Source organism: Oryx dammah, unplaced genomic scaffold, assembly GCF_014754425.2.
Source record: "Oryx dammah isolate SB20612 unplaced genomic scaffold, SCBI_Odam_1.1 HiC_scaffold_8, whole genome shotgun sequence".
Taxonomy (NCBI): Eukaryota; Metazoa; Chordata; class Mammalia; order Artiodactyla; family Bovidae; genus Oryx; species Oryx dammah.
The window spans coordinates 10,770,968-10,797,026 of NW_024070192.1; the positions used below are offsets into that span (position 1 = coordinate 10,770,968).

Below are 26,059 nucleotides of genomic sequence, written 5' to 3' on the forward strand. Positions count from 1 at the left end.
GTTGCTGAATTCTTAATATATTATTGTTTACTTCTTATTTGACCGAGTTGTTGGCATTTCAATTATTTTTTAAATCAGAACTTTCTAGATCCCTTCTAAAATTTTTAATTAACTTTGTTTCTTTTACTGATCTCACTGCTGCTCTTTTTTTCTGTTCCAATTTTCCCTTATAAGGAAACAATTACTCCAGCTAATGGAAAAAAACATTTATTTGCTGAATGTGGATAAGTATCTATTCCGATCCTGGTTCAGTTTGCTTTCTCTGAGTAACTTGACTCCTTACATGAAACATCTCATCGATTACCTGAGTCAGTGTCCCCCGCGTGTCCTGGACTGTCTTCTAGGGACTTGGTACCGTCTGGACGGACTTCAGGAAATCTCTCAAAGAAACCTCGAGGTTTGTTGTCCAGAATCGGCTCTTGAGACCTTGCTTAACAAAAGCAGGTCAAAAACTAATCTGTCAGAGTTTGTGATTCTCCTTTTCTGAAAACCTGACCTGGTAAAGCACTTAGATATAAGAGAGCTGGGAAGGGTCAATATTTCTTAGGGTAAGGGGTTAATTTACTTGAGTTTATTCTGTTTCAGTAAACAAAATTCAATAAAACAACAGCCTTTGGATATGTGAGACTGTGCAAGTCAGGGTTAGAAGTTATCCTGCACGCTGGTCCACTTCCTAATTGCTATTGTCCTTTCCCATTTGGGGGAGGAGAAAATGGTTTACTTTTAAATCCTAAGTTTTAATTGTAACAGGTATAAGACTAGTACTTAAGCCCCTTAAAGCTTTATAAGAAAATTATTATGCCTTATTATGTTGGAATTTTGGGGGGGAGGTCTGTTTTAGCAAAGATAGTGGCAGCATGATTAAATCTTCCCTTTTTTCTTTTCTTCCCCACCCTAGAGTATTAGGAATACTTTTAAAATGCTGTTGCACCTTCTGGATATTTATCAGGAAAAGTAAGTAGAAAAGTAAAAGGTAATCTCTCTTGTACAAGATTATCCCTTATGATTAGGTTTATGCCATATTTGCTGTCATTAATGTAAGGCCATAAATTAATATATATTCCACTTCTTTTTTCAAGTTGTTGATGTAATCATCTTACTTTTTTAAAAAGGGAAAGCACAGAAATCAGGTGCTAACATTTCAGTTTATTTTCATCTAATTTTTTTCCTGTGCATTTTTGTCATTTATTTTTAAGTGATTATCATCATATTACATATTCATGCTTGTGTCCTGCATCTTATCAGCATTTAGTCTTCAGATTTTTTTTGCAAGTCAGAGAAGCTGAAAATAAATACAAAGGTAGCTTTCCATAATGATCTGAAGTCATTTGCTCCTACAAATATGTGTGAGCTCTGACACCCTGGAAGCACAGTGTACAAAATGAACAAATGTGGGAGAGAAGGTAATTTTTTAGATTCTCAGAGCACTGCCAGGATCGCCTCACCTGAATTCTTAGTGTTCAGGATGGAGATGGGAGTGTCAGATCTTCATTAACACCAAGCACCTGGGACTTCATGGACCCCATCTAATTCTGTATATTACAGAATCACCTTCTAAACCCTCCTCTGATCAGCTCCCTACCTCTCAGCTCTGGTCATGTATCAGCCAATAAGCAGTTCCACTCAGAACTGAAAGAAATTTCATGCACAGGATATATGCTTCTAGCATTTCTTTCCTTTTTTCCCTCCCTGTAGCTTACTGAAAAATTGTATGGTATTTGAATCTTTGGTAATATCCATCCTTAAGATTTTTTTCAAAGGAATACACTTGGAAATAGTTTAACTTGCTTTTGTTAAAATAGTTCAGACCATGGAGGCAAACCAAAAATAGTTTTATTCCTTTTTATCTTAGTCACAATTTCAAAATTAATGGAAATGTTCTGGATGTTATCCTATATGGGATCAAGTACACGCCTTCCTTGTAGGCGTTTTAAAGGGAAGGAACTTGTCATGAATAATGGGTACTGTTTTCTAATTCCTCCTAAATTACTTCATTCATTTCTCTCAACTCTTTGTGGGTTAGGATTCTTGAAGAGCCCTTGATACAGTCCTACTTGACTGTGTGCCTGAAACTTCACGAAACTACCTGCAGAATATCAAAAGCCCTCACGTTTTATGAGATGCCTGCCTTATCTGCTGAGATTGTTTGCAGAATTATTATACTTAAACCTGTAGTGGTAAGTGGAACATGTACACATAATGCCATACCCAGCAGAGCTATGGAACCTGAGGCATCCTCTATTCAAAAAGGAGATAGGCTGATTTTAGGAGTGCCGGAATGACAGAGCGGCTGATTCCGCCACCAGGTGTGTCAACACATACCTGATGCTGGGTTTTGTTCTGCTCATGAGGCTATTTTGGTGAACCAGAGTCTGCATGCTTGCCCTCCAGGGCTTATGTTAGAGGGAAGAATGGAGGAAGGAGGCAGTGTAGGAGTTCAAGTGTAGAGTATTAGCTGTGACTGGGTAAATTCAAGAGCCCAGCAAGTGGCCAGGACTTCAAGCAAGAATCTCCCCTCCCAAATTCATGTTCATGCCTGATCTTTCCCACCTGAGCCTTTTTCCTGTTCACTGAAACTCAGATACAGTAGCAAGGTCCACACACCTCAGTGCATACCTAAGAGCCTTTCCACACAAGCACCACCTCCCGCATCAAGCTGAAGAAACAATCCAGAGTTCTGTGCCCCCTCCCTCCACACCTCCCAGTGGTAAGCACTCTTCTGATTACTACCATCACAAGTTAGTTTTACCTGTCTTGGAACTCTGTCCTTTTTTGTGTCTGGCTTTCACCGTTCAGCACATTTCTGAGATCCATCTGTGATGTTGCATGTGTCCACAGCTCATTTATTCCCATTGTTGTGTGGTCTTCACCCGGTTGAGTTTGAGTTTCCACAGGAAGGTGATAGATGATTTTCTATTTAGACCGACCATTTGACAAGTCAGAACTGTGGTGTTAGTGATATAATTAAGTGTGTATTTTATCTTTGTTCCTTTTCGCTTTTCTTTTTTAAAAAAATACCAAGGGAACATTTAAAAATAAACATTGGTAAGATGATTGCTTTTTCCTGAAGTGGGTATTATTTAAACCATCCTAGGCAGGTGCCGACTTCTAGATAAAGTGTGTTCAAGAAATGTGAAATTTGTTAGTTACAGTATATGTCCCTGCAGAAATAACTATCTTGAACGTTGGTTGGGATCTCAGATTACTGTAACCACAGTCTGGTCCAAATTCTCTACCTGTGCCATAAAAACAAAAAGCTTTGCAAAACTGAAATTAAATAAAACCAAAGTATATGAAGAGGTTTTGAACGCTTTTGGTTATGTGCCAATATAAAGGGTTGATAGGATTGACAAGATATCAGGTGGAGAAAAACAAGGAGCAAAGGCCAAAGTTCTAGGGAAGATTTTTAGGCTTGGGTTGTTCGCTTACAGCCCATCATCTGCTGGTTGCAGGGCACACCCAGATGGAGAAGAGAGGTGCCTGGCAGCAGGGATGCATAGGAGGGGGCAGTCCAGTGAGCACATAATTGCAGCACAGTGGGTTAATACTAAACTGGAATGGCCATAAGGTGCTCTGGGAACACGGGGCCTTTGGAGGGGCTGGCGTTCCCACAGAGTGAGAGAGCAGCATGTGCTTGTCAGGGAGGAGAAGATCCTGCTGCTCTGCAGGTAGGCTAGCCTGGCTGGAGATGGAGCCTGGGTCTAGGCTAGGCCAGATTGCAGATGGCACGCACACCCTGCTAAGGTTTCTGGATCATTGGAGAGGTTGCTGGCCCATTTGGTGACTTTCAGTTTGGGCCAGCATGTCCCATTTTCAGCTGAGAACTGTTGCTGGCCCACACCACCCATATCCTGTGTGCTATTCTCCCAGCATAGCTGTACCCCTTCCCACACATAACCCGGCCTACCCCTCACACTCTGCCCAGAGCTCCTTGAATCTTTCAGGGGAGAACCTGCCCCCACAAACACACCCAGGACTGGATACAGCACCCTTTGTGTGTTAGTTGCTTGGTTGTGTCTGACTCTTTGCGACCCCATGGACTGTAGCCCACTAGGCTACTCTGTCCATGAAATTCTCCAGGCAAGAATACTGGAAAGGGTTGCCATTTCCTTCTCCAGGGGATCTTATTGACCCAGGGATCGAACCTGGGTCTTCTGCTTTGCAGGCAGATTCTTTACTATCTGAGCTATAGGGAAGTCCCCAGCACCCTTTATGTGCCTTTCCTATCTTGTTACTTGCCCTGTTTTCTGATTGTACTGGTCTCCCACTTAGCAATCAGCTCCTTGGGCGGCCTCTTCACTATGATGTCTCTAGCCCTTGGGCCAACCATCTCTGGAAGGAGGGAGTGACACCAGCAGATCCAGTTTGGGGGCCTTGGCACTTACACAATCTGTGGGACTCACTGAAGCAAAGGAGAATACGCATCAGAACTGGGAGAGTCCTCTTTCTAAGTGGGGCTGGTGGCTCTCTCCACTTTGTGGTAAAGATGCTTCTGATGAGAAAGGGAAGGAGAGCATGAAAGAGGAATCCCCATCCCTAGAGCCCTTGACCCCCGGGAAAAGGGGCTTTTCAGGGGGTGGGAATGAATGGAGAACCTCAAGGAAAGAGCACCAGGGTAGGGATTTGGGTTTCCTCCTGGCCCTAGCGTGTCACTCGGGGACAGGGTTTACACGAGCTTGGCTTTCTGAGCTGCTGGAAGCTCTGAGCCTGTGGTGCACCCTTTTCCCTTGTCTGTCAGCCTTTCTCCGCTCAGAGACCAGGAGGTCTACTGGTTGGCGAGGCAGCATCACTTCTGTTATAGTTGCCTGGGGTCACTTGAGGGGGCAGCCATGCCACTGCTTCTCCTACCTCGACCCCCATGCTGTCCCCCAGAGTGAACCTAAAACGCCGGGGAAATGAAAGTGCTGTGAATGTCCAGGCTCTGCTGTGTGCATCGGTGGCGTCAGCCACAGAGGCAGGTGGAAAAGTATCTGGATGATCCTTTGGGTCTGCCATGTGGGGTCGATTCAACTCCGTCTCTCTCTTGCGGTGACAGGATTCAGCAGGAGGGCCCGGAAATGAAACTGGAAAGAAGAATTCAGTAAAAACGGTCTTCCAGGGGACCCTCGCTGCTACAAAATCTTGGCTTCGGAAAATTTTTAAAATGAGCATGTTCTGGGCTGGTTCAACTGTCGTCACCTTTGCTTACAGAGAGGAGATTGAGGTAAGCAAGTCCAGTGCAGGGGACACAGGGGTTTCCTCTGCAGAATGGACAGCTGCTCCCCTAACAGGACTGAGAGCATGGGCTCCCTGGCGGGTGGACTGTGGTCCCCACATGAGTGGTGAGGCGGTGGGATGGGGAGACAGAGCTTGTTGGGACATGGTGGCCAGTGGGGAAGGGTGGATTCACGTCTGATGCTGTGCTGAGGTTATGGGTCAGGTTATGATGTTGACAGTAGAAAATAAGATGAGAGCAAGGCCTCCATGAAAGGGAAACTGGGCCGAGCAGCATCTGAATGTGAGGAAATGAGAAATCAGACCCAAAAGGTTGGGAGGCAGGGAGGCTTCCAGAAACTGAGATGTGGACAGAATCTGTGCTGGGGAGGAGGGGGAGGAAGGGCCTAAAGACTACTGGCTCCAGGACAAAGTTCTAGAAAGTGCCACGAACAAACCGAGCAAGTGGCCTTCTGACTTAGGCTGTTGTCTTCCAGCGGAACTTTAATGAGATCATCATAAAATCACATCACTGAAACTGTGTATGAACAAAAACAGATAACTCTCACTACATCTCAGCCTTATTCAGACATATTACCTGTCCACACCAAGGGGAGAAGATCATTGATCTGAACACCCAGAGCCCAGAGCATCAGTATTCTGGCTCAGATGGTAAAGAATCTGCCTGCAATGTAGGAGACCTGGGTTTGATCCCTGGGTTGGGAAGATCCCCTGGAGAAAGGAATGACAACCACTCCAGTATTCTTGCCTGGAGAACTCCATAGACAGAGGAGCCTGGTGGGCTACAGTCCATGGGGCTGTAAAGAGTTGGACACGACTGAGCAACTAACACTTCACTTCAGAGCCCAGAACTCTGACCACTCACCCTCACAGGGACAGAGTCTAAGGTCAAAACAGAGAAAACGTACATAAATCTTGAACTTGACTTGGAAGTTTTGTGGTTGGCAGTGGAATGAGTGTAGCAAGTCTGAAGCTATGTTGTGTGTACTATAAGGCTGGGCAGATGGACACAAGGGTTGCTGCTGTTGGAAGCTTGGGCTCTTTCTCATTGGAAGAGGGAACATGTGGAGCAGGGGAGGGGAAAGGAGGCCTATGGTTTGAAAAGAGCTAGAAGTGTAGTGTGAACTCATGATGTAAAAAGCGACATTTCCTAGCTCCATTCACTGAAAGGGCCTAGAGATGGTGACACCTACGTCTGTGAGCACACCCAGCCATGGCTTCTAAATGCCATTCCCTCTAAAAAACAAAACAGAAAAACCCCTGTGCTTCTGGAAAGAAAAGCAGATTCTAAAGGTGGGACTGAAGAAGTGTAAGGCCAGCCTGAAACACCTTGTATTACCATAAAGTAAAAGTACTTGAAATCAAATGGTGACATTTCACAAGCAGACAGGACCCAGGTGATATCCTAGGTTATACCCTGGAGGGCAAAAGAATGACTGTGGGAAAAAGTGGTGAAATCCAAATAAAGTTGGTGGCTTTGGTGATGATAATCTGCTGTTGCTGCTGCTAAGTCACTTGAGTCGTGTCCGACTCTGCAACCCCATAGACGGCAGCCCACCAGGCTCCCCCATCCCTGGGATTCTCCAGGCAAGAACACTGGAGTGGGTTGTCATTTCCTTCTCCAATGCATGAAAGTGAAAAGTGAAAATGAAGTCGCTCAGTCATGTCCGACTCTTCACGACCCCATGGACTGCAGCCTACCAGGCTCCTCCATCCATGGGATTTTCCAGGCAAGAGTACTGGAGTGGGTTACCACTGCCTTCTCCGGATGATAATCTATCAATGCTAATTTCTTGGTTTTCACAACTGTACTATGGCTTTGTAAAGTGTTAGCACTCGAGTTAATTGGAACTCTCTGTACTATCTTTGCAATATTTCTGTTCATCTAAGATTATTCAGTTCAGTTCAGTTCGGTCGCTCAGTCGTGTCCGACTCTGCGACCCCATGAATCGCAGCACGCCAGGCCTCCCTATCCATCACCAACTCCCGGAGTTCACTCAGACTCACGTCCATCGAGTCAGTGATGCCATCCAGCCATCTCATCCTCTGTCGTCCCCTTCTCCTCCTGCCCCCAATCCCTCCCAGCATCAGTCTTTTCCAATGAGTCAACTCTTCACACGAGTTGGCCAAAGTACTGGAGTTTCAGCTTTAGCATCATTCCTTCCAAAGAAATCCCAGGGCTGATCTCCTTCAGAATGGACTGGTTGGATCTCCTTGCAGTTCAAGGGACTCGCAAGAGTCTTCTCCAACACCACAGTTCAAAAGCATCAATTCTTCGGCGCTCAGCCTTCTTCACAGTCCAACTCTCACATCCATACATGACCACAGGAAAAACCATAGCCTTGACTAGACGGACCTTAGTCGGCAAAGTAATGTCTCTGCTTTTGAATATGCTATCTAGGTTGGTCATAACTTTTCTTCCAAAGAGTAAGCGTCTTTTAATTTCTTGGCTGCAATCACCATCTGCAGTGATTTTGGAGCCCCCGAAAATAAAGTCTGACACTGTTTCCACTGTTTCGCCATCTATTTCCCATGGAGTGATGGGACCGGATGCCATGCTCTTCGTTTTCTGAATGTTGAGCTTTAAGCCAACTTTTTCACTCTCTTCTTTTACTTTCATCAAGAGGCTTTTTAGTTCCTCTTCACTTTCTGCCATAAGGGTGGAGTCATCTGCATATCTGAGGTTATTGATATTTCTCCCGGCAATCTTGATTCCAGCTTGTGTTTCTTCCAGTCCAGCGTTTCTCATGATGTACTCTGCATAGAAGTTAAATAAGCAGGGTGACAATATACAGCCTTGACGTACTCCTTTTCCTATTTGGAACCAGTCTGTTGTTCCATGTCCAGTTCTAACTGCTGCTTTCTGACCTGATACAGATTTCTCAAGAGGCAGGTCAGGTGGTCTGGTATTCCCATCTCTTTCAGAATTTTCCACACTTTATTTTGATCCACACAGTCAAAGGCTTTGGCATAGTCAATAAAGCAGAAATAGATGTTTTTCTGGAACTCTCTTGCTTTTTCCATGATCCAGCGGATGTTGGCAATTTGATCTCTGGTTCCTCTGCCTTTTCTAAAACCAGCTTGAACATCAGGAAGTTCACGGTTCACGTATTGCTGAAGCCTGGCTTGGAGGATTTTGAGCATTATTTTACTAGCATGTGAAATGAGTGCAATTGTGCGGTAGTTTGAACATTCTTTGGCATTGCCTTTCTTAGGGATTGGAATGAAAACTAACCTTTTCCAGTCCTGTGGCCACTGCTGAGTTTTCCAAATTTGCTAGCATATTGAGTGCAGCACTTTCACAGCATCGTCTTCCAGGATTTGAAATAGCTCAACTGGAATTCCATCACTTCCACTAGCTTTGTTCGTAGTGATGCTTTCTAAGGCCCACTTGACTTCACATTCCAGGATGTCTGGCTCTAGCTGAGTGATCACACCATCGTGATTATCCGGATCGTGAAGATCTTTTTTGTACAGTTCTTCTGTGTATTCTTGCCATCTCTTCTTAATATGTTCTGCTTCTGTTAGGTCCATACCATTTCTGTCCTTTATCGAGCCCATCTTTGCATGAAATGTTCCCGTGGTATCTCTAATGTTCTTGAAGAGATCTCTAGTCTTCCCCATTCTGTTGTTTTCCTCTATTTCTTTGCATTGATCTCTGAAGAAGGCTTTCTTATCTCTTCTTGCTATTCTTTGGAACTCTGCATTCAGATGCTTCTATCTTTCCTTTTTTCCTTTGCTTTTCACTTATCTTCTTTTCACAGCTATTTGTAAGGCCTCCCCAGACAGCCATTTTGCTTTTTTGCATTTCTTTTCCATGGGGATGGTCTTGATCCCTGTCTCCTGTACAATGTCACGAACCTCATTCCATAGTTCATCAGGCACTTATCTATCAGATCTAGGCCCTTAAATCTATTTCTCACTTCCACTGTATAATCATAAGGGATTTGATTTAGGTCATACCTGAATGGTCTAGCGGTTTTCCCTGCTTTCTTCAATTTCAGTCTGAATTAGGTAATAAGGAGTTCATGATCTGAGCCACAGTCAGCTCCTGGTCTTGTTTTTGTTGACTGTATAGAGCTTATCCATCTTTTGCTGCAGAGAGTAGAATCAGTCTGATTTCGCTGTTGACCATCTGGTGAAACCCAAGATTATTACATTAAAAAAAGAAAAGGAAACAGAAGCTAGCCTGTGGGGGCTCTCACTAGCCAAATCTGAGGCAATATCAGTATCAAAATGAGTAATGGCCAGAAGAGTATTATCATACTAGAGATTATCATATTAAGTGAAGTAAGTCAGATGGAAAAAGGCAGATAACAAATACTATCACTTACATGAAGAATCTAAAATACAACACAAATACCATAACCTCAGATATGCAAATGACACCACCCTTATGGCAGAAAGTGAAGAGGAACTCAAGAGCCTCTTGATGAAGTAAAAGAGGAGAATGAAAAAGCTGGCTTAAAACTCAACATTCCAAAGACTAAGATCATGGGCATCCAGTCCCATCACTTCATGGCAAATAGATGGGAAACAATGGAAACGGTACAGACTTTCTTTTCTTGGGCTCCAAAGTCACTGCAGATGGTGACTGCAGCCATGAAATTAAAAGACGCTTGCTCTCTGGGATAAAAGCTGTGACAAACCTAGACAGCATATTAGAAAGCAGAAACATTACTTTACCGACAAAGGTCCATATAGTTAAAGCTATGGTTTTTCTAGTAGTCATGTATGGATGTGAGAGTTGGATCAGAAAGAAAGCTGAATGCCAAAGAATTGATGCTTTTGAAGTATGGTGTTGGAGAAGACTGTTGAGAGTCCCTTGGACAGCAAGGAGATCAAGTCAGTCAATCCTAAAGGAAATCAAACTTGAATATTCATTGAAAGCACTGATGCTGAACTGAAGCTCCAATACTTTGGCCACCTGATGCTATGACTCAGTGGAAAAAACCCTGATGCTGGAAACGATTGACAGCAGGAGGGGAAGGGGATGACGGAGGATGAGACAGTTGGATGGCATCACCGACTCAATGGACATAGGTTTGGGTGGACTTCAGGAGTTGGTGATGGACAGGCGTGCTGCGGTACATGGGGTCACAAAGAGTCGGACACAACTGAGCGATTGAACTGAACTGAAAATAAAACACAAATGAACTTATTTATTAAACAGAGATAAACTCACAGGCATAGAGAATAGACCTGTGAGAGGAGGTGGGGGAAGGATAAATTAAAGAGTTTGGTATTAACAGATACAAACTATTATGTATAAAACAGATAAACAAGATCCTACTATATAGCACAAGGAACTATCTTCAGTATCCTGTAATAAACCATAATGGGAAAGCAAAAAAATGTTTTTGCTGTCATAAGGGAAGAAAGAAAAGGCTGGAGAACTCCTCTACAGGAGACATGATAATGCCATGTGTCCCTCAGTTGGACCCTGGACCCAGTCAGTTGACTAGTGAACAATGGCAAAATGTCGGCAGGGAGAAAGATGAGGAAGATGTCACCCTGAGTGAACGGGCCTCAGAGTGACACCTGTAGTACTGTGTGTAGCAGAAGGGCCATGGGGTTGGGAATGCCTGCGCAGGACTTAGGGGCCAAGGGGCATGGCATCTGCAACTCTGGTTCAGCAGAGACAATGCCTGTTTCTAGAGAGACTAAAGGGAGCACAAAAGAGAAAGAGATAGAGCAACCACTTTAAATGTTGGGGAGTCTAGCTGAAGGTATGAGTGTCCTTATGCTGTTATTGCAACTTTCTCTTAAGGTTGAAATTTTTTGAAATTAAAACAATGGAGGGAAATCCTTTCTGGATGAAGAGCAGTAGTGGACCTTAGTGGTGACCTGGCCCAGTCAGGACCCTTTGTTTTATAAGGCTAAAGTGGGTTGCCCTGAGTTACCAGTGACACAGCGGACAACTGGACAAAAATGAGTCTGAACCCATGTGTCCTCAAAGCACTGTGCTCTTTGTCTTACCATAATTGTCTTCTTTCATAGAATTCCACAGTGGCATCTAGCTGTCTTACTGGCTGTCCCTTACTTGTGGATTTTGCAGGTCTGGAGGCGACTGGTGGAAATAAACTTCCCCATGGAGTATGACTGGAAGGAATCCTTGCTGGGGGACATGGCAGGGAGGCTCAAACAGGTACTGAAAGGCAGGGGGTGTTCTTTCAGGAACCAAACCACCTGGACTAGCCAGTACATGTGATGACTGCATTTGAATGGACAGGGCAGGGGGTTCAGGTGACTCTGTTTCTGATTCAGCCTTAATAGTTTCACCACAGATGGTATCCCAGAGAAGAATAAGGGCACAGTTTTTGGCCACCGGGGGAACCCTTGGCTTGTGTGAAGTTCTAATAGGCACTAACTAAGCCTATGTGCTTTTTGCTCTAAGTGGCCTGTTGGTGACAAGAGCCTTGTTAAACCCAGTGACAACTGGGGGAAAACACAAGAGTGCTCTCCATTTTTAACTGAGGCCTGTGACTCTAGAAGATTCAGCTTTTTAAAAATACATGAGAGTCTTATATGTAATTGTTAAATGGGTCTTTTTAGGAAAAGAGAAGCAAGGAAAAAATCTTTTTAAAAAGTTTATCTGTGTTTTGTGGGCTTCCCTGATAGCTCAGTTGGTAAAGAATCCGCCTGCAATACAGGAGACCCCAGTTTGATTCCTGGGTCCTGAAGATCCGCTGGAGAAGGGATAGGCTACCTGCTCCAGTATTCTTGGGCTTCCCTTGTGGCTCAGCTGGTAAAGAATCTGCCTCCAATGCAGGAGACCTGGGTTCGATCTCTGTATTGGGAAGATCCCTTGGGAAAGGCTACTCACTGCAATATTCCGGCCTAGAGAATTCCATGGGCTGTATAGTCCATGGGGTCGCAAAGAGTTGACACAGCTGAGCGGCTCTCACTTTCCGTTTCACTTGATTTTTGCAAGCTGCTGTGCTGGATGCTTTTTCTGCTAAGTAGGTATTTTGGCCTTTTTGGTCTAATGGTTAGAAGCAGGGAGGACATGCTTCTCATGGGATGGGAAGAAGGCCACAGTAATGGGGAGCTGATACAACACTAGGAAAGTGAAAATTACTAGGGTGTTTTCATTGCACGGGGTCTGAGAGTGTCGCACCCCTAACCTTCGTCTCCCTGCCTTGCAGGAGAAGCCTCTCTTCCAGATTTCTGCCTTCTGCAACTTTAACTGGGATGCCCCAAGTGCAGAAGACAGTGTAGCGAAATGCTTTGAGAAGTGTGCCATTGAAGCCGTGGGCTCGGTCTGCCAGGTGAACAACCTTTCCCACTCAGAACCGCATTTGGATGCATACTTGCTTTCTGACATCACCAGCCAAAGGCTATTAAGCACTGCTGGTTCCGAGACTCTGCACCCAAGCAAAGAATGGGCTCTGGGCAACCCCTCCCCACCCTGAAATCCAGTACTCTCCACCCATTCTGTGAAATGCTGCTCAGCTTCCTGCTATTGTTTTGCATCATAGCAGCTCACATGTAACCTCCAGCAATCTGCAGGCTTTTCCTAAATGCCTCATTATTATCATTGCCACTCACTTACCCTTGGTTTTATCGCTTGCTTAGCATGCAGTAAAAGACCCCAAAGGTTAACAAAACATTATGGAAGAAAAATGTTTAGAGTTGAAAAGATTTTATCAATTCACTTAGGAAGAGAATTAAAATGTGTGTGTTGTTTGTAGGCAACTTTAAAATAATTACAGTTAATAATACCAAAGTACTAATATTAATGGTTACTTGTATTATGTTTGATGTTTTTAATAATGTGAAATTTCCAAGAAAAATGGCACTGAGCGAGAGAAAAGGGGGGTAATTTGTGGGTTGTGTCAGTATCTGTCTGTGGCTACTTGTTTCCACATCCCCAGTGTTCAATCTTAAGGAGACAGTGGACAGGAAAATGGAAATGCCCTCTGAAAAGTTAAGTATTTTATTTACTCTTTTGGCTTTTTGAGGCATTGTAAAACTAGTTATGAGAGACTTCTGACATGCTGTTGGGTAGGTAATTTGCTTCTTTATTAAAAAGTAAATCAACCATATAACCTTCTAAATATCCCTGTCTTTATTCATGTTTTTATAGCCTCAAACCAGTATCCTTGGGCAAATCTCTTATAATGACTTACAAAAATGTGGCAACCTTGTGTCTGCTGTGATCACCAAGTCCTGGCCAACAAGTAGAGGAGAGTTTGTAGAGGACTTGGGTGGGGTTTTGAAGCACCTGCTCACATGGCCAGACATCAAGCACCTCTTCAAGTTATATGGTATGTTCATGGAGGGTACTGGGAACACCTGTCCAGCGGCACCTCCTGACTCAAAAGTGGCGGCAGAGTATTTGACCTGTTAGTCCGTTAGATTGGGTTGATGTTTGCCAAAAGAAGCAGCTTGGATGGACAGACCCAGGAAAGCTCAGAGTATCTTGTATTATAATTGAGAACTAACACTGAAAGCCACCATTGATGGAATAAACTGTTATACTCCAGCTACTGGGCTGACGTAGTAACCTCAGACCAAGAGCTGAGGTGGAGAGTGTAATGTGACTTACCTAAGGTCTCACCGATAATGTGTTAAGAACTGAAATCCAAACCCAGTGTGTCTGTATCTAAAGCCCTGTCTTTCTTATTCTGAGATCCATGTAAATGTCCAGTCCAGTACTGGTGACCTTAGCAAAAACTAAGTACTGCCTGATTCTTCCACCCCTACCCTCCGTGACCAAAGAGGGGAAACGTGTATTGCCCTAAAAATGTTATATTCAGGTTTATGTGTGAGTCATCGGTTCAGATCTAATGGAAAAGCACCACAGATTATTTTGAGTGTCAATTTCATCTAATTACTGAGACGGTCTTAAAAAAAAAACAACCCAAGTTCCTCTCATGCCAGAGTTGTTGTAGTTATCAAATAAGAAGATTGACTTGGCTCTTCTTATTTTGTTGTTGTCTATTAAAAGCTACTCACTTGAAAATATTCCATTTGTGTCTTTTAAATTAACAGACCTCATATTTTAGAGCAGTTTTAAGCTGACAGAAAAATTCAGCAGAAAGTACAGAATATTCCCGTATCTACCCACTCAACACACACAATTTCCTCTGTTATTAACATCTTGCTTCGGTACCGTTGTTATAACTGATGAGCAAATATTGATGTTATGAATAAGTAAAGTCCAGTGTTTACATTAGGGTTTGCTCCTGTACTTTCTGTGGATTTTGACAAATGTTTAACGTTGTGCATCCACTATTACCATATCTTACGGAAGAGCTTCACTGCCCTCAAACTTCCTTTTTTCCAGCAGTTCATCCCTTCCCTCTCCTCTCCTATACAGTTGTGCCTTTTTCCAGAAAGGGACTTGGTTGGAGTCATACTCTCTGTTGCCTTTTCAGACTGGCTCCTTTTGCTTAACAATATGCATCAAAGGTTCCTTTTAGTAGCTCACTTCTTAAACCACTGAATAATATTCAGTTGTGTGGGTGGACTACGGTTTGTCCAGTCACCTACTGAAGAACATCTTGGGTACTTCCAAGATTTTGCAATTGTGAATAAAGCTTCTATATTTGCTTTTAATGACATGACCCAAATGTATGATCCTAATATTACTGGGAAAGGAAATTTCTGGTGGTTAAACTAAGTATGTTTGAAAATCCTGCCCTCTAAAGAATGTGAGAAATATACCTGGGAATACAGAATGACTTTGCTTTATTATATGAAAGTTGGGGCAGAGCAATAGGAGGTTCCTGGAAATCCATTAATGTGGGAAGGAAGTGGGATGCCTACTGTTTTAACTCTCTTCTTAACTTGGTCAGGAACGAACGAGAAAATATTAGCAAATATTACCAAGGAAGGCAAGAAGTTGATGGCCACTGCAGACTCTGTGTTCACAGAAGTTACAAATGACCTCGTCAGTGGAACAATTTTAGTTGGGCACCTGGAGCTGATCCTAGAACACATGAATCAGTTCCTCTACCTCTGGCAGTTAAGTAAGTATCACGTTGAGATGTGGACTTCAGGCTCCTGAGGAGTTAGGAGCTCAAAAGCGTCTCTCTTTGCCTGTGTATCTTATGGAGAGGTGATCTTTGTCATCTTTCTGATGGCTTCTGTCTCCAGGAAGTTGTCAGGGGAGGATTAGGGCTTCTAATCCTCAGGAAAATTAGGGGAAGTGATAAAATACTGACCACATTAGAATACTGGTTGTTTTTATTCCTACTGACTGACACGGGACATCTTGGAGTAGCCACACATACAGCCTCCAGCACCACCACCACCCCCCCACCCCGCACAGCTCAGCACGTGGAGCATACTCACGGGAGGTTCGAGAAATGTCTTGCCACAAAATGGATATTTGTTTGTTCTACTGACTTCCTTTCCTTTCTTTCTTTTTTTTTTTCCAGAGAGTGAAAGTTCTTTAGCCCAAGATAAAAAACACCATCTGAGGAAAGTGCTGAATCAGAGGAAGGATGAACTACTCATGCTAAAGAAAGAGAAGACAAATGTTGACTCTCTCCTGAAGTTGTGTGAGAGGGTAAAAGACGTGATAAAAGGTGATATTCTTAAAGCATTAAAATAAACAGAATTGAAAGGTTCTCAGGGGAGAAGCATCAAAGGAGAATATGATTAAAAACATATCAGAGTAGCAGCCCTTTATCTTGGAGTGGGGAGGCTTTTTCTAATGTGTTGATTTTTAATAAAGTTAAAAATTTTTTGGTAATTAACTGACATAGCTCTAAATAGCTTGTTTCTTGATTTTTCAGGTTTAAACATTATCATGTATGGAAAATTAGGGTTTAGATTTCCTTGTTTTTCCAATTTCTGTCTTGTACACATAGCCTTTCCAATCTCACTTCCCTCCAATTTTATCCTAATTTCATCAGCCCTCAGGGTTTAAATGCCACGACGATGTAAATGCACTCTTTACACCCGAGTCCTGATTCTCTCCCACTTCTAATGCAAAGGCTTCCCTGGTGGCTCAGAGGTTAAAGCGTCTGCCTTCAATGCGGGAGGCCTGGGTTCGATCCCTGGGTCGGGAAGATCCCCTGGAGAAGGAAATGGCAATCCACTCCAGTATTCTTGCCTGGAGAATCCCATGGACAGAGAAGCCTAGTAGGTTACAGTCCACGGGGTCACAAAGAGTCGGACACGACTGAGCAACTTCACCTTCACCTTCTTATGCAAACTGTCTTCTCTAGATTTAAAAGTCTCATCTTGTGCTATGCTTTGCTTTCAATGTATTTATTTTTTTTAATTCAGTGCCAGACTCTTTACCAACTGTTTGAATTTCCTCCAAAGGAGATCCATTTGCTTTTTCATATAGAATCTCGCCAAACCAGAGATAAGCAATCCTAGGGGTATCTTGCCTCTCTTCCCGGCTGCATCTGTATCCTGGGTGTTATGGCTCCCTGCTCTCGCTCCTGTGTTTTAGTGAAATGCACACTCTGTTTCTCCTGAGTAAGGGGCCCAGGAGTTCTTGCCTGTCTGAAAACGTCTGCCCTCACAGGAGATCTGTGGTTTGGTGCAGATCTTTCCTTCAGGATTTGGGGTTTGTGGCTCCATTGTCTCTGCAGGGTCATTGTTTAGAGCAGGTTGGGATTCTAATCCTTGGTGGATGACATATTTTCTCCCTGGAAGCTCTTGAGATTTTTTTTTGTCCCCCTTATTCTGCAATGGCATAGTGATGTTCCTTGGAATGGATCTCTTTCCCATCTGCTGTACTGGGCATACTTAAGTGGGTCTTTGTAATCTAGAAATCCAAGTCCTTGAGTTCTGGGGAAGCTTCTTTTGTTAGTTAAGTGATTACTTTTTCTCTTGTTGGAATCTACAGTTGGATATTGGACCTCCTGGAATAGTCATCTAACTTCCATACATTTTCTCTCCTATTTTCCATGTCTTGTTTTGTTCTGTTTTCTGAGCAATCTCTTAAGTTTTCTTTCTAAGCTTGCCATTAAATTTTTTACTTTTTCTTCTTACTTTTATTTAGTCTACAAAAACTCTTTTTGCTTTGAGTGATCCTTTTTCCATACTATCCTGTTCTGGTTCATGGTTATGGTATCATATCTTTCTGAGATTTTTCATATTTTTGATTTAGAGATTTTCTTTTTCTTAAATAGTTTCCTCTTTCCTCCAAGGTGCTTTTATCTCTTGGTATGTTTTAATGTCTATTTTTCATGTTTAAGGCTTTGCTCCTCTGTCTAGAATTCTTTTTTATCTGTTTATATTAAGAGGGGGGACTAACGCCCTGGTGGGGGATTCTGAGGGTGGGATGCCTAGGCTTTGAAATAGCCTATATCTTTAGCTCCTCTCTCTTGGGCTGCTCAGATCACCAGTCTCTTGCCTGGAAGATATAGGGCTGCCTGCCAGGTCTCTAGGAGTCAAGATAGAAATGAGGGCTGGAGGGTTCTCAGCATCCAAGAGGCGTATCTAGCCTCAGTCCTTCCTTCTACTCCCTGTGTTCTTTCTTCTCCTTTCTAGCTTCTCAAATTTAGTGGCACATACCAACCATTAGCTTCCTGACGAAGGGTAGGTGTCTGGAAATGCCTTTATTCCGCCGTGTACCTGAAACCCCCAATCCAGAGAGCCCTCTGTGAGCCCTGTAGAGCCTCTCTATAATATACTACCTGTTGCATGCCAGGGTGGAAGAGGTGCCATCAGCCTGCTGATGGAATGGGTTGGGATGAAAATGAGCCTGTTTGATGACTTGTTATGCAGACTTTCAGCCCAGTCCTCCTTATTTCATCACCACCTCCGAAATTCCAGCATCTGTGCAGCCAGCGTGTGTGCATGTGGGGAATTCTGTGATGACAGACACCTGGCAGAATCTCGGGTTTCCCCACTATGGGCTAAGACCCCAAGTTCTCAGCCTTGAAACATTGTTTACCCTCAGCACATCTGCTTTTCACGTTCCAAAGTTTTGTTGCTGTGGTCTCCTTTTCTATACTTCCCAGCCCTGTTGCTTTATGGCTTTTGAAAAACAATCTCACTTCTATCACTGCAGCAGGATTTGGGGAGGGAGTGGAAACATGTGCAGATTTCAAATGGTCATCTACACCCAGAAGTTGCAAAGCCTTCTTTGTCAAGAAAACTGATAAGCAAGGCGAGGGTGAAGATTTAAGGACACTCACTGAGAACAAATGCCAGCAAGTGTGTTCACTTGTATTTCCTTAAGAGCAGCAAGGGGAGTGAAAACTGGGAAAGTAAAATAAAATGATATTGTGAATAGAGTTTGACTTGACATTCTCTTATGGTTTTAAAAGTGGATTTTGGAGAGATTGCTGAAAGACATTCAGAAGACCTCAGTGGGAAAAAGTTAAACCAAGCTGTGACAGTGACTTTGTCAGCCTCCTCCCTTGACTCGACGTGGACAACACATTATAACCTGAGCCCTGAAGTCCAAGAAATGGCCAAAAACGCATATTTGCTAAAGGACAGTCACATCTTCCAGATCTTCTGGGCAGAAGCCGCACAGGAGCTGAGTGAGCCAGAAGAGAACTTGGAAAGGGAGATATTTCAGCCTGAAAACCTGTATGAATTTTTATATTGTCCTTGTTTCAAAAGGTTTACGAAACTGTATCAGGATCTGAAGTCAGGGGAGGTCACATTTGGGGAAATTGATGACATCTTCAAGGACTTTGTGAATAAATACAGCGACCTAACTGAAGACCTCCAGACCATGTGTGCTCTGTATGCCAGAGACCAGAAGGATTGGATCGAGGAGCGAGTCCAGCAGATCAAGGAATACCATCACCTGCATCAGGCTGTCGACTCAGCCAAGGTCATCTTGGAGGTCAAAGAGAATTTGGGCCTGACTGGTGACTTCAGTGTTCTCTACACCTTACTAAGCTTTGTAAGTTATTTACTGGGGACTCCTGGGGTTGGGGCTGGGGCAGTTGTGGGGAGATCCCAGATCTCTGGCTTTGAAAAACTGGGCAAGATGATTTCGCAGCTTCCTCCAGGGTTATTTGTATTTTATTCAATGCCTGAATATGCCAAGGGCTTTGTGTTTACCTTTGTTTACCAGTAGTGTGACTGCTAGTGTCGGTTTTAGAAGTTTGGTGGGAGCGACTATTGGGACAGTTCTTCTTGGGGTTCCAGGAGCCAGTTTCAGCCCACATACTGCCTTGTCTTGCAGACTGTCTTTGACAGCTTTCTTTGATGACTTTCTTAGACTGTCTTGGACAACTTTCGCCACAAAAAACTGGACCATATCAACCAGCAAATTATCCGTGCCAAAAAGCTTCTGCAGGATATTGATGAGACTCGGTGTCAGTGTCTGAAGGAGTTGTCCCAGAGAAAGGAGTTCACTAGTTGGGTCCAGGAGGCTCTCAGAGGTACAGTCTGTCGCTGTGGTGGCCAGAAGGCTGGAGATTATTTAGATGGTTCACAGGGTGGTCTTCCTGAACTTCTGGGAAGTCACTCCCTTGATCATGTTCTGCATTTTTTACATTCAAACTTTTTAAATTGAAATGTATTTTACATATAAGGGCTTCCCTCATAACTCAATTGGTAAAGAATCTGCCTGTAATTGCAGGAGACCCTGATTCAATTCCTGGGTTGGGAATATCTGCTGGAGAAGGGATAGGCCACCCACTCCAGTATTCTTGGGCTTCCCTTGTGGCTCAGCTGGAAAGAAATCCACCTGCAATGTGGGAGACCAGGATTTGATCCCTGTGTTGGGAAGATCCCCTGGAGAAAGGACAGACTACCCACTCCACTATGCTGGCCTGGAGAATTCCATGGACTGTATAGTCCATGGGGTGGCAAAGAGTCAGACACAACTGAGCGACTTTCACTTTACTATTTTCCTTATAGCATTGCGTAAACTTAGGGTACATGACACATTGCTTTAATACATTTCTATCTTATAATATGATTGCCATTGTAACTATAATTAGCCCTCCATCACCTCCCATAATTCTCCTTTTATTTTAGTGATTGGAATAATTAAAATCTAGTCTCTTAGCAAGTTTTCATCTGTATTCATTAGGTAAATGTGCAAGGTGTGCCTAGGTTTGTAGGTAGAATTTATATCAAGATAGTATAACTCATTTGATGGTGTAAAAGCCATTTCCTTGGCTACTTTTTTTTGCTTCTCACTCTGGATGCATGCTGTGAACAGCAGGTGATAATTTTTTAAAAATTATGTCCCTTTAGCTTTTTCCTTTGCTTGTTTTTTTTTTTTTTTTTACTAGAAGCCAAGGCAGTCTTCTAAATGTAATCGCATCTACTTATTGTTGTGCACAGGCTTGGCAGTCTTTTTAGCTCTGTAGCTTGGGTGATTTTGGCAGAATTAATGTATGGAGGGAAGAAGGAGGCAGGAAAGAAGGAAGGTGGATGGCCCTGCTGTCCAGGGACAGGGGATGAGCTGCGTGCTCATCTCATCCCAGCTTCACTGCTTCGTTTGATTACTAAGCAGCCGTTGATTGTAGATGACTGTCAACATGTTATTTACCAGCTAAGCTTACTTTTAATAATGAAATGGCAATATTACATGGATTACATGAAATAAGACATACACACAAAAAACCTATGCAATGCCCAGACATTGGTGTTGTTCAGTAAGGTCAGGTCTTGTTCAGTAGTATCAACATGAATGACTTGGCTTCCTTGGTGGCTCAGTGGTAAAGAATCTGCCTGCCAAGCAGGAGAGTCGGGTTTGATCCCTGGGTCGGGAAGATCCCCTGGAGAAGAAAATGGTGACACATTCCAGTGTTCTTGCCTGGGAAATCCGATGGACAGAGGAGCCTGGCAGGCTAGTCCATGGGATTGCAAAAGAGTTGGATATGACTTAGCCACTAAAGAACATAAATGGCAAAAGAAAAAGTGCCCCAGGTTCTTACTGAAGCAAAGAGTGGGAAAACCCTAAAAATCCACTATCCAGGAATAGCACCAGTAAGGAGCACTATTCCAGATATGGGGCTCCTGTCATCACAGGGTAGCCCTGCATTCATCTACCCCTCCTGCCCCAGGCATCACCGAGCTGAAGGTGTTCGTAGACCTGGCCTCCATCTCTGCTGGGGAGAATGACATTGACGTCGACCGGGTGGCTTGCTTCCACGATGCTGTACAGGGTTACGCGCCCCTGCTCTATGAGCTGGACACAAGTGTGGGTTTTGATGAGTTCATGCAGCACCTGAAAGAGCTGTGGAAGGCTCTGGATAATGACCACAACCTGCCCACGAAACTGGTGAGTCTTATTTCTGACTCCAGAGCAGGTTAAGTTTAGTGAAGCATCACTTAGAAACACTAGCGGCATGACTGCACAGTCGCGTGGCAGGTTTTTAATGCAGCCTTTTAAAAGGATGTTTAAAAACAGTTTTTCTTCCCAAATGGAAGTGCTTCCTCTGTCCTATTGTTAGAAAACTGGATATAAAACTGCATGTAAATAAGAGTGATCTCTCTGGTGGAAATATATGGGAAAAAACATTGAAAGGAAATGTGCTAAAATGTTACCAGTGGTTTTCTCTGAATGGAGGTAATTGTTAGTTAATATGCTATACATTTTGGTATTTTTCCCTACTTGCCACAATTGGTACAGATTCATTTTTAATCCGTGTACATAAATCAGCTGCACCAGGGTTCAAGCAAGCCTATAGTTCATAACTTGCCTAAGAGGGTGGCTGAGACCCCACTGAGGGCGAAGGAGGGGAAGAGGAATGGCAGAAGCACCCAGAGCTCACGTGCTTGTTTCAGCCAGCATTATCCCCGGTTAGGGGCCCGGCTGAAGGCCGCCTTCTCACAGAGAGCTGAGCTCATGCCTGTCCCTCCCCATCCACGTATCCAGGGCACTGGGTGGGAACACAGGGGAACAGCCATTGCAGCAACGGCGTCTGACCCAGGAGGGAGCGCCAAACCCCGTGGCAGTGGTGGGCAGCAGATGAGGGACGCCTCCCCTGTGGGTGATGGCACACTGGGCCAGAGAAGGGGAGGAGGCGTCTGTCCCTGGAAGGCAGAGGTGGAGAGAGTGGCAGGAAGAAGATGACGCCTAAGCTTCGGCCCATTTTCTCTCCTTCTGTCCTGACAGCGTGACTCTGCCCGGAATCTTGAGTGGCTGAAGACAGTGAAGGAGAGTCATGGGTCTGTGGAGCTCTCGTCCCTGTCCCTGGCGACAGCAATCAACAGCAGAGGCATCTATGTGATCAAGGCTCCCACGGATGGCCAAAAGGTGAGCCTCACATTGCAGGCACAGCTGCAGGAGGCTCTTACAGGCTGCTGTTGTCAGGGGGTTTCTGCCTCTCCAAATCGACCTCTGACTGTGCCCTGTTCCACAGATTTCCCCAGACACAGTTCTTCGTTTAATCCTTCCCGAGGGCCAGGGAGGCCACGAGGAGAAGCGAGACTACTCTTTAGAAGAGCTGAAAGAGCTTTTGAACAAATTGATGCTGATGTCTGGCACGAAAGAACACAGCAATGCTGAAGTCGTAGAGGTATTTTCTGAGGTAAGGATTTATATCTACGTTGGAGCAAGTGTCCTAATCCCATCTGTTTGGGCTGAGCACTCACTGCTGAGGTGCCTGGGAAGTCAGAAGAGATTGAGTTTGTCTTTAATTCATACGAATCACTCTGCTCTTAAAACTGTGGAGAGTAGAGCCAGTGGGTCTTGCAGAGTGCATGTATTTCGAATTCATGACCCAAAGAGATGTCCATTTACTCCGTAAATCAGCAAGCATCCCAAAATACTTAAAGATGTAGTTGGACATTGTTCATCAAAATCCACAGTAACCACAATGGTAAAGGCATATTGGTTTATGTAACAGTCTCTCCTTTTGATTATGAATTTTTAATCTGTAAACTTCATTTGTACTTTATAAATGATATCCTTTATCTTCACAACATATTGCTTCCTAAGAAAGAGACTATGGAAATAAGAAAGGAAGACCTTCCGTGATCAAGCTCATGCTTGAGATCCCACAGTGAACCATGGAGGACAGGAACCCCAGCCCTTCGAATTATAAATCTGTTGTGTTATTCTAGACTACATGTCCTCTCTCTGCAGGTGTTCTGCAACGTGCAGAGGCTTGTCCAGTCTTTCATAAACCTTTACTCTGCTGGAAACATGCTGTTCAGGGCCTGGTCAGCCGAAGTGTTCTGTACCCCCGTAAACGGTGCCTCCGTCCGGCTGGACTTCTGTCTGAGGCTAGTGGGCCCACTGGTGGAGGGCGGGCCAGTCGTCCAGCTGCTGGAAGCCCTCTGCCGGCAGCTGGAGGACTTCCTGGGCTGCTGGGAGAGATTCGTGGCAGAGAAGCGAGCTGAGCACTTTTACCTCAACTACTACACTGCTGAGCAGCTGGTTTACCTGGGCTTGGAGCTCGGGAGTCAGTCGCCCAGTGACGCGGCCCTCACCATGCTCTCCTTCATCAAAGGCAACTGCACCCCTAGGGATATCTCAGAGGCCTGCAGGGGGCCCAGTGGAAGGGCCAACACCCACCGAGAGAGTACAGCGGTGGAAGACTTGCTACTGTTGCTCTTCTCTGAGTCCAGACTGGTGGACAAGCTGAGGGCCATCATGGAATTCTCGATGACATGCATGAGAGTCTTCCTGCCTCACTGCCTGGACCTGGAGGCCCTTGGCTGCTGTCTCTCTCACCTGGCGAGGATGGCTGGACCCCCTGTGCAGCGGGAGCTCTCCCACGGCCTACAGGAGGGCCAGCCCAACCTCGTCGTCTGTGGCCACTCTGAGGTGCTGCCAGCCGCCCTGGCCATCTACATGCAGACCCCACACCAGCCCCTGCCCACCTATGATGAAGTGCTGCTCTGCACCCCAGAAACCACGTTCGAGGAGGTGGCGTTGCTCCTGCGTCGCTGCCTGACCCCAGGCTCCCAGGGACTCAGGGTCTATAGCCTGCTATATGCGGACCAGCTGAGCTACGAGGTGGCCTGCCAGGCAGAGGCACTCTTCCGGAGGCTGTGCACGCAGCCCCACCGGGAGCATTACCGGCTCGTGATGGTCTGTGACTGTGAGCGGGAGCACTGCTACCTCCCCTCCGCCTTCAGCCAGCACAAGGTCCTTGTCACCCCTCAGGTGCCTCTCAAGGACATCCAGGCCTACCTGGCTCACCACTTCCGAGTCCCGGAAGAGACCCCGTCAGCCGCTGCCGTGTTCCAGGACCGCATGTGTGTTGGAATCGTAGCCTCGGAGAGAGCGGGTGTAGGTAATAATGGCTGCTGAGTCCCCGGTCCCAGGGACCATCTGATGGCCCTTCTTTGTCCGGTGGGGAGTGAGGTGAGCTCAGATAAGCCCTGCTGCAGATGGGGAAGTAAGTCCCCGGAGGATTGACTCACCTGAAGTTATAAATCAGGCCCTGCACTGGAGTGGGACACTTTTCTCACCTGGTCCCAGCTTGGCTGAACCATCTTCCTCCTTTAAACTGGCTTCTCTGCTGTTTTTTCTCTTTCTCTCTCTTTTAAGTCCATTGAATACTTTGGGATTGATGTGGGTCCTGATCAGGACAAGGTATATTTCCTCTGTCTTGACAAGAAACAGATGCCTCCGCCTTCAGTCGCCATCCTGATTTCCATTCTGTTGACTGCATCCCTTTAATGGTACTCCCTTCTGTCCAGCAACACTCGCTCCCCTCCCCCATGAAGCGAGCTCCTGTCCTGTCCTCGTGCTCAGATTCCCATCCTTAGTCCCAGGAAGCAGCGGGGCTGTTGGGTGGGGAACAGCAAGGAAATTTGAGGGCTCAAGTATGTATTCTTTAAGCTGATGTTAGGTTGCATCAGTTTTGAATTTTGTACAAGGAGAAGTGATTTTCTGGACATTCTCATTCTTGATCTGTGGCCCTGGCATCTAATTTTCATATGTTCACGTCAACAGGAAGGTCTCTCTTTGTGAAGAGGTTGCAGGACCAGCTGAAAATGCAGTTTAATGGACCAAAAGTGCCTCTAAAAGTTATTCGATTGATTGACCCTCAGGTGGATGAGAACGAAGTCCTGAGGTCCCTTCTGCCTTTCCTGGATGCCAAGTATCAGAGGAGACCCATAATATTCCACTTTGACATGACCTCTTCAGTAAGTCGAGCTTCCCTGATGGTTCAGATGGTAAAGAAACTGCCTGCAATGCAGGAGACCCAGGTTTAATCCCTGGTTGGGAAGATCTCCTGGAGAAAGGAATGGCTACCCACTCCAGTATTCTTGTCTGGAGAATTCCATGGACAGAGGAGCCTGACAGGCTATAGTCCATGAGGTCGCAAAGAGTCAGGCACAACTGAGCGACCAACATTTTCACTTTTACTTCAGTAAGTTGCCCCCATGTTCTAGCTGAATGGCTGGATAGGGAAAGACATAGCTTCCACATCCTGCCCTACCCTATCTCCAGTATAAAGAATTTCTTCATTCTCCATGTATTGATACTCAGTATCATTGTAAAATAGAGCAGAATAAGAAGGTCCTTAGGGTTGGGAGGACTGCTGTCTTTTGTGTAAGTATTTATAGACTCACATGATTCTATCCTTAGGTGCGGACTGGTATTTGGGTGTTTCTTTTCAAACTCCTCATTCTCCAGTACTTAATGGATATAAATGGGAAGATGTGGCTTCGGAACCCATGTCATTTATATATCATTGAAATCCTAGAAAGGAATTCGACTTTGCCACGAAGGCCTTCGAAGCTGGTGTGTATCAGGGCACTCTCATGCTGCTGTGGGGGCAGGCGCTTTTATTCATGTTTATGATTCCCCACTTTTGCCTTAGCAGAGTAGCTGAGTGCAGTGTTAGTAAAGAAAAATCTTTAAACTTAGTTTTAAATAATGCATGGAATACAAAGATTCTTTTATTAATTACTAGTACCTTAGATTTGTTCTCTTTGGGGTGAGTGCTGTGTATCTGGGTTAAATGCCAGTGGTGATTGGAATGCAGAA

General features: G+C 44.7%; 1 protein-coding gene across 4 annotated transcripts in view; it reads left to right on the forward strand.

Annotated features, from left to right (window-relative positions):
* The window catches only part of RNF213 (ring finger protein 213), a 120,450-nt gene that overhangs the window by 42,823 nt on the left and 51,568 nt on the right, over window positions 1-26,059 (forward strand). For all 4 annotated transcript variants that reach the window (XM_040244773.1, XM_040244770.1, XM_040244771.1 and 1 more), the window contains 17 exons: window positions 175-397; window positions 899-954; window positions 2,024-2,177; window positions 5,036-5,203; window positions 11,273-11,362; window positions 12,363-12,485; window positions 13,304-13,484; window positions 15,018-15,191; window positions 15,603-15,752; window positions 18,459-19,048; window positions 19,370-19,532; window positions 21,171-21,388; window positions 22,226-22,366; window positions 22,473-22,640; window positions 23,198-24,353; window positions 25,019-25,212; window positions 25,658-25,813. In XM_040244773.1, the coding sequence (XP_040100707.1) occupies window positions 175-397; window positions 899-954; window positions 2,024-2,177; window positions 5,036-5,203; window positions 11,273-11,362; window positions 12,363-12,485; window positions 13,304-13,484; window positions 15,018-15,191; window positions 15,603-15,752; window positions 18,459-19,048; window positions 19,370-19,532; window positions 21,171-21,388; window positions 22,226-22,366; window positions 22,473-22,640; window positions 23,198-24,353; window positions 25,019-25,212; window positions 25,658-25,813 (4,105 nt within the window). The remainder of the gene's footprint in view (window positions 1-174; window positions 398-898; window positions 955-2,023; window positions 2,178-5,035; window positions 5,204-11,272; window positions 11,363-12,362; window positions 12,486-13,303; window positions 13,485-15,017; window positions 15,192-15,602; window positions 15,753-18,458; window positions 19,049-19,369; window positions 19,533-21,170; window positions 21,389-22,225; window positions 22,367-22,472; window positions 22,641-23,197; window positions 24,354-25,018; window positions 25,213-25,657; window positions 25,814-26,059) is intronic.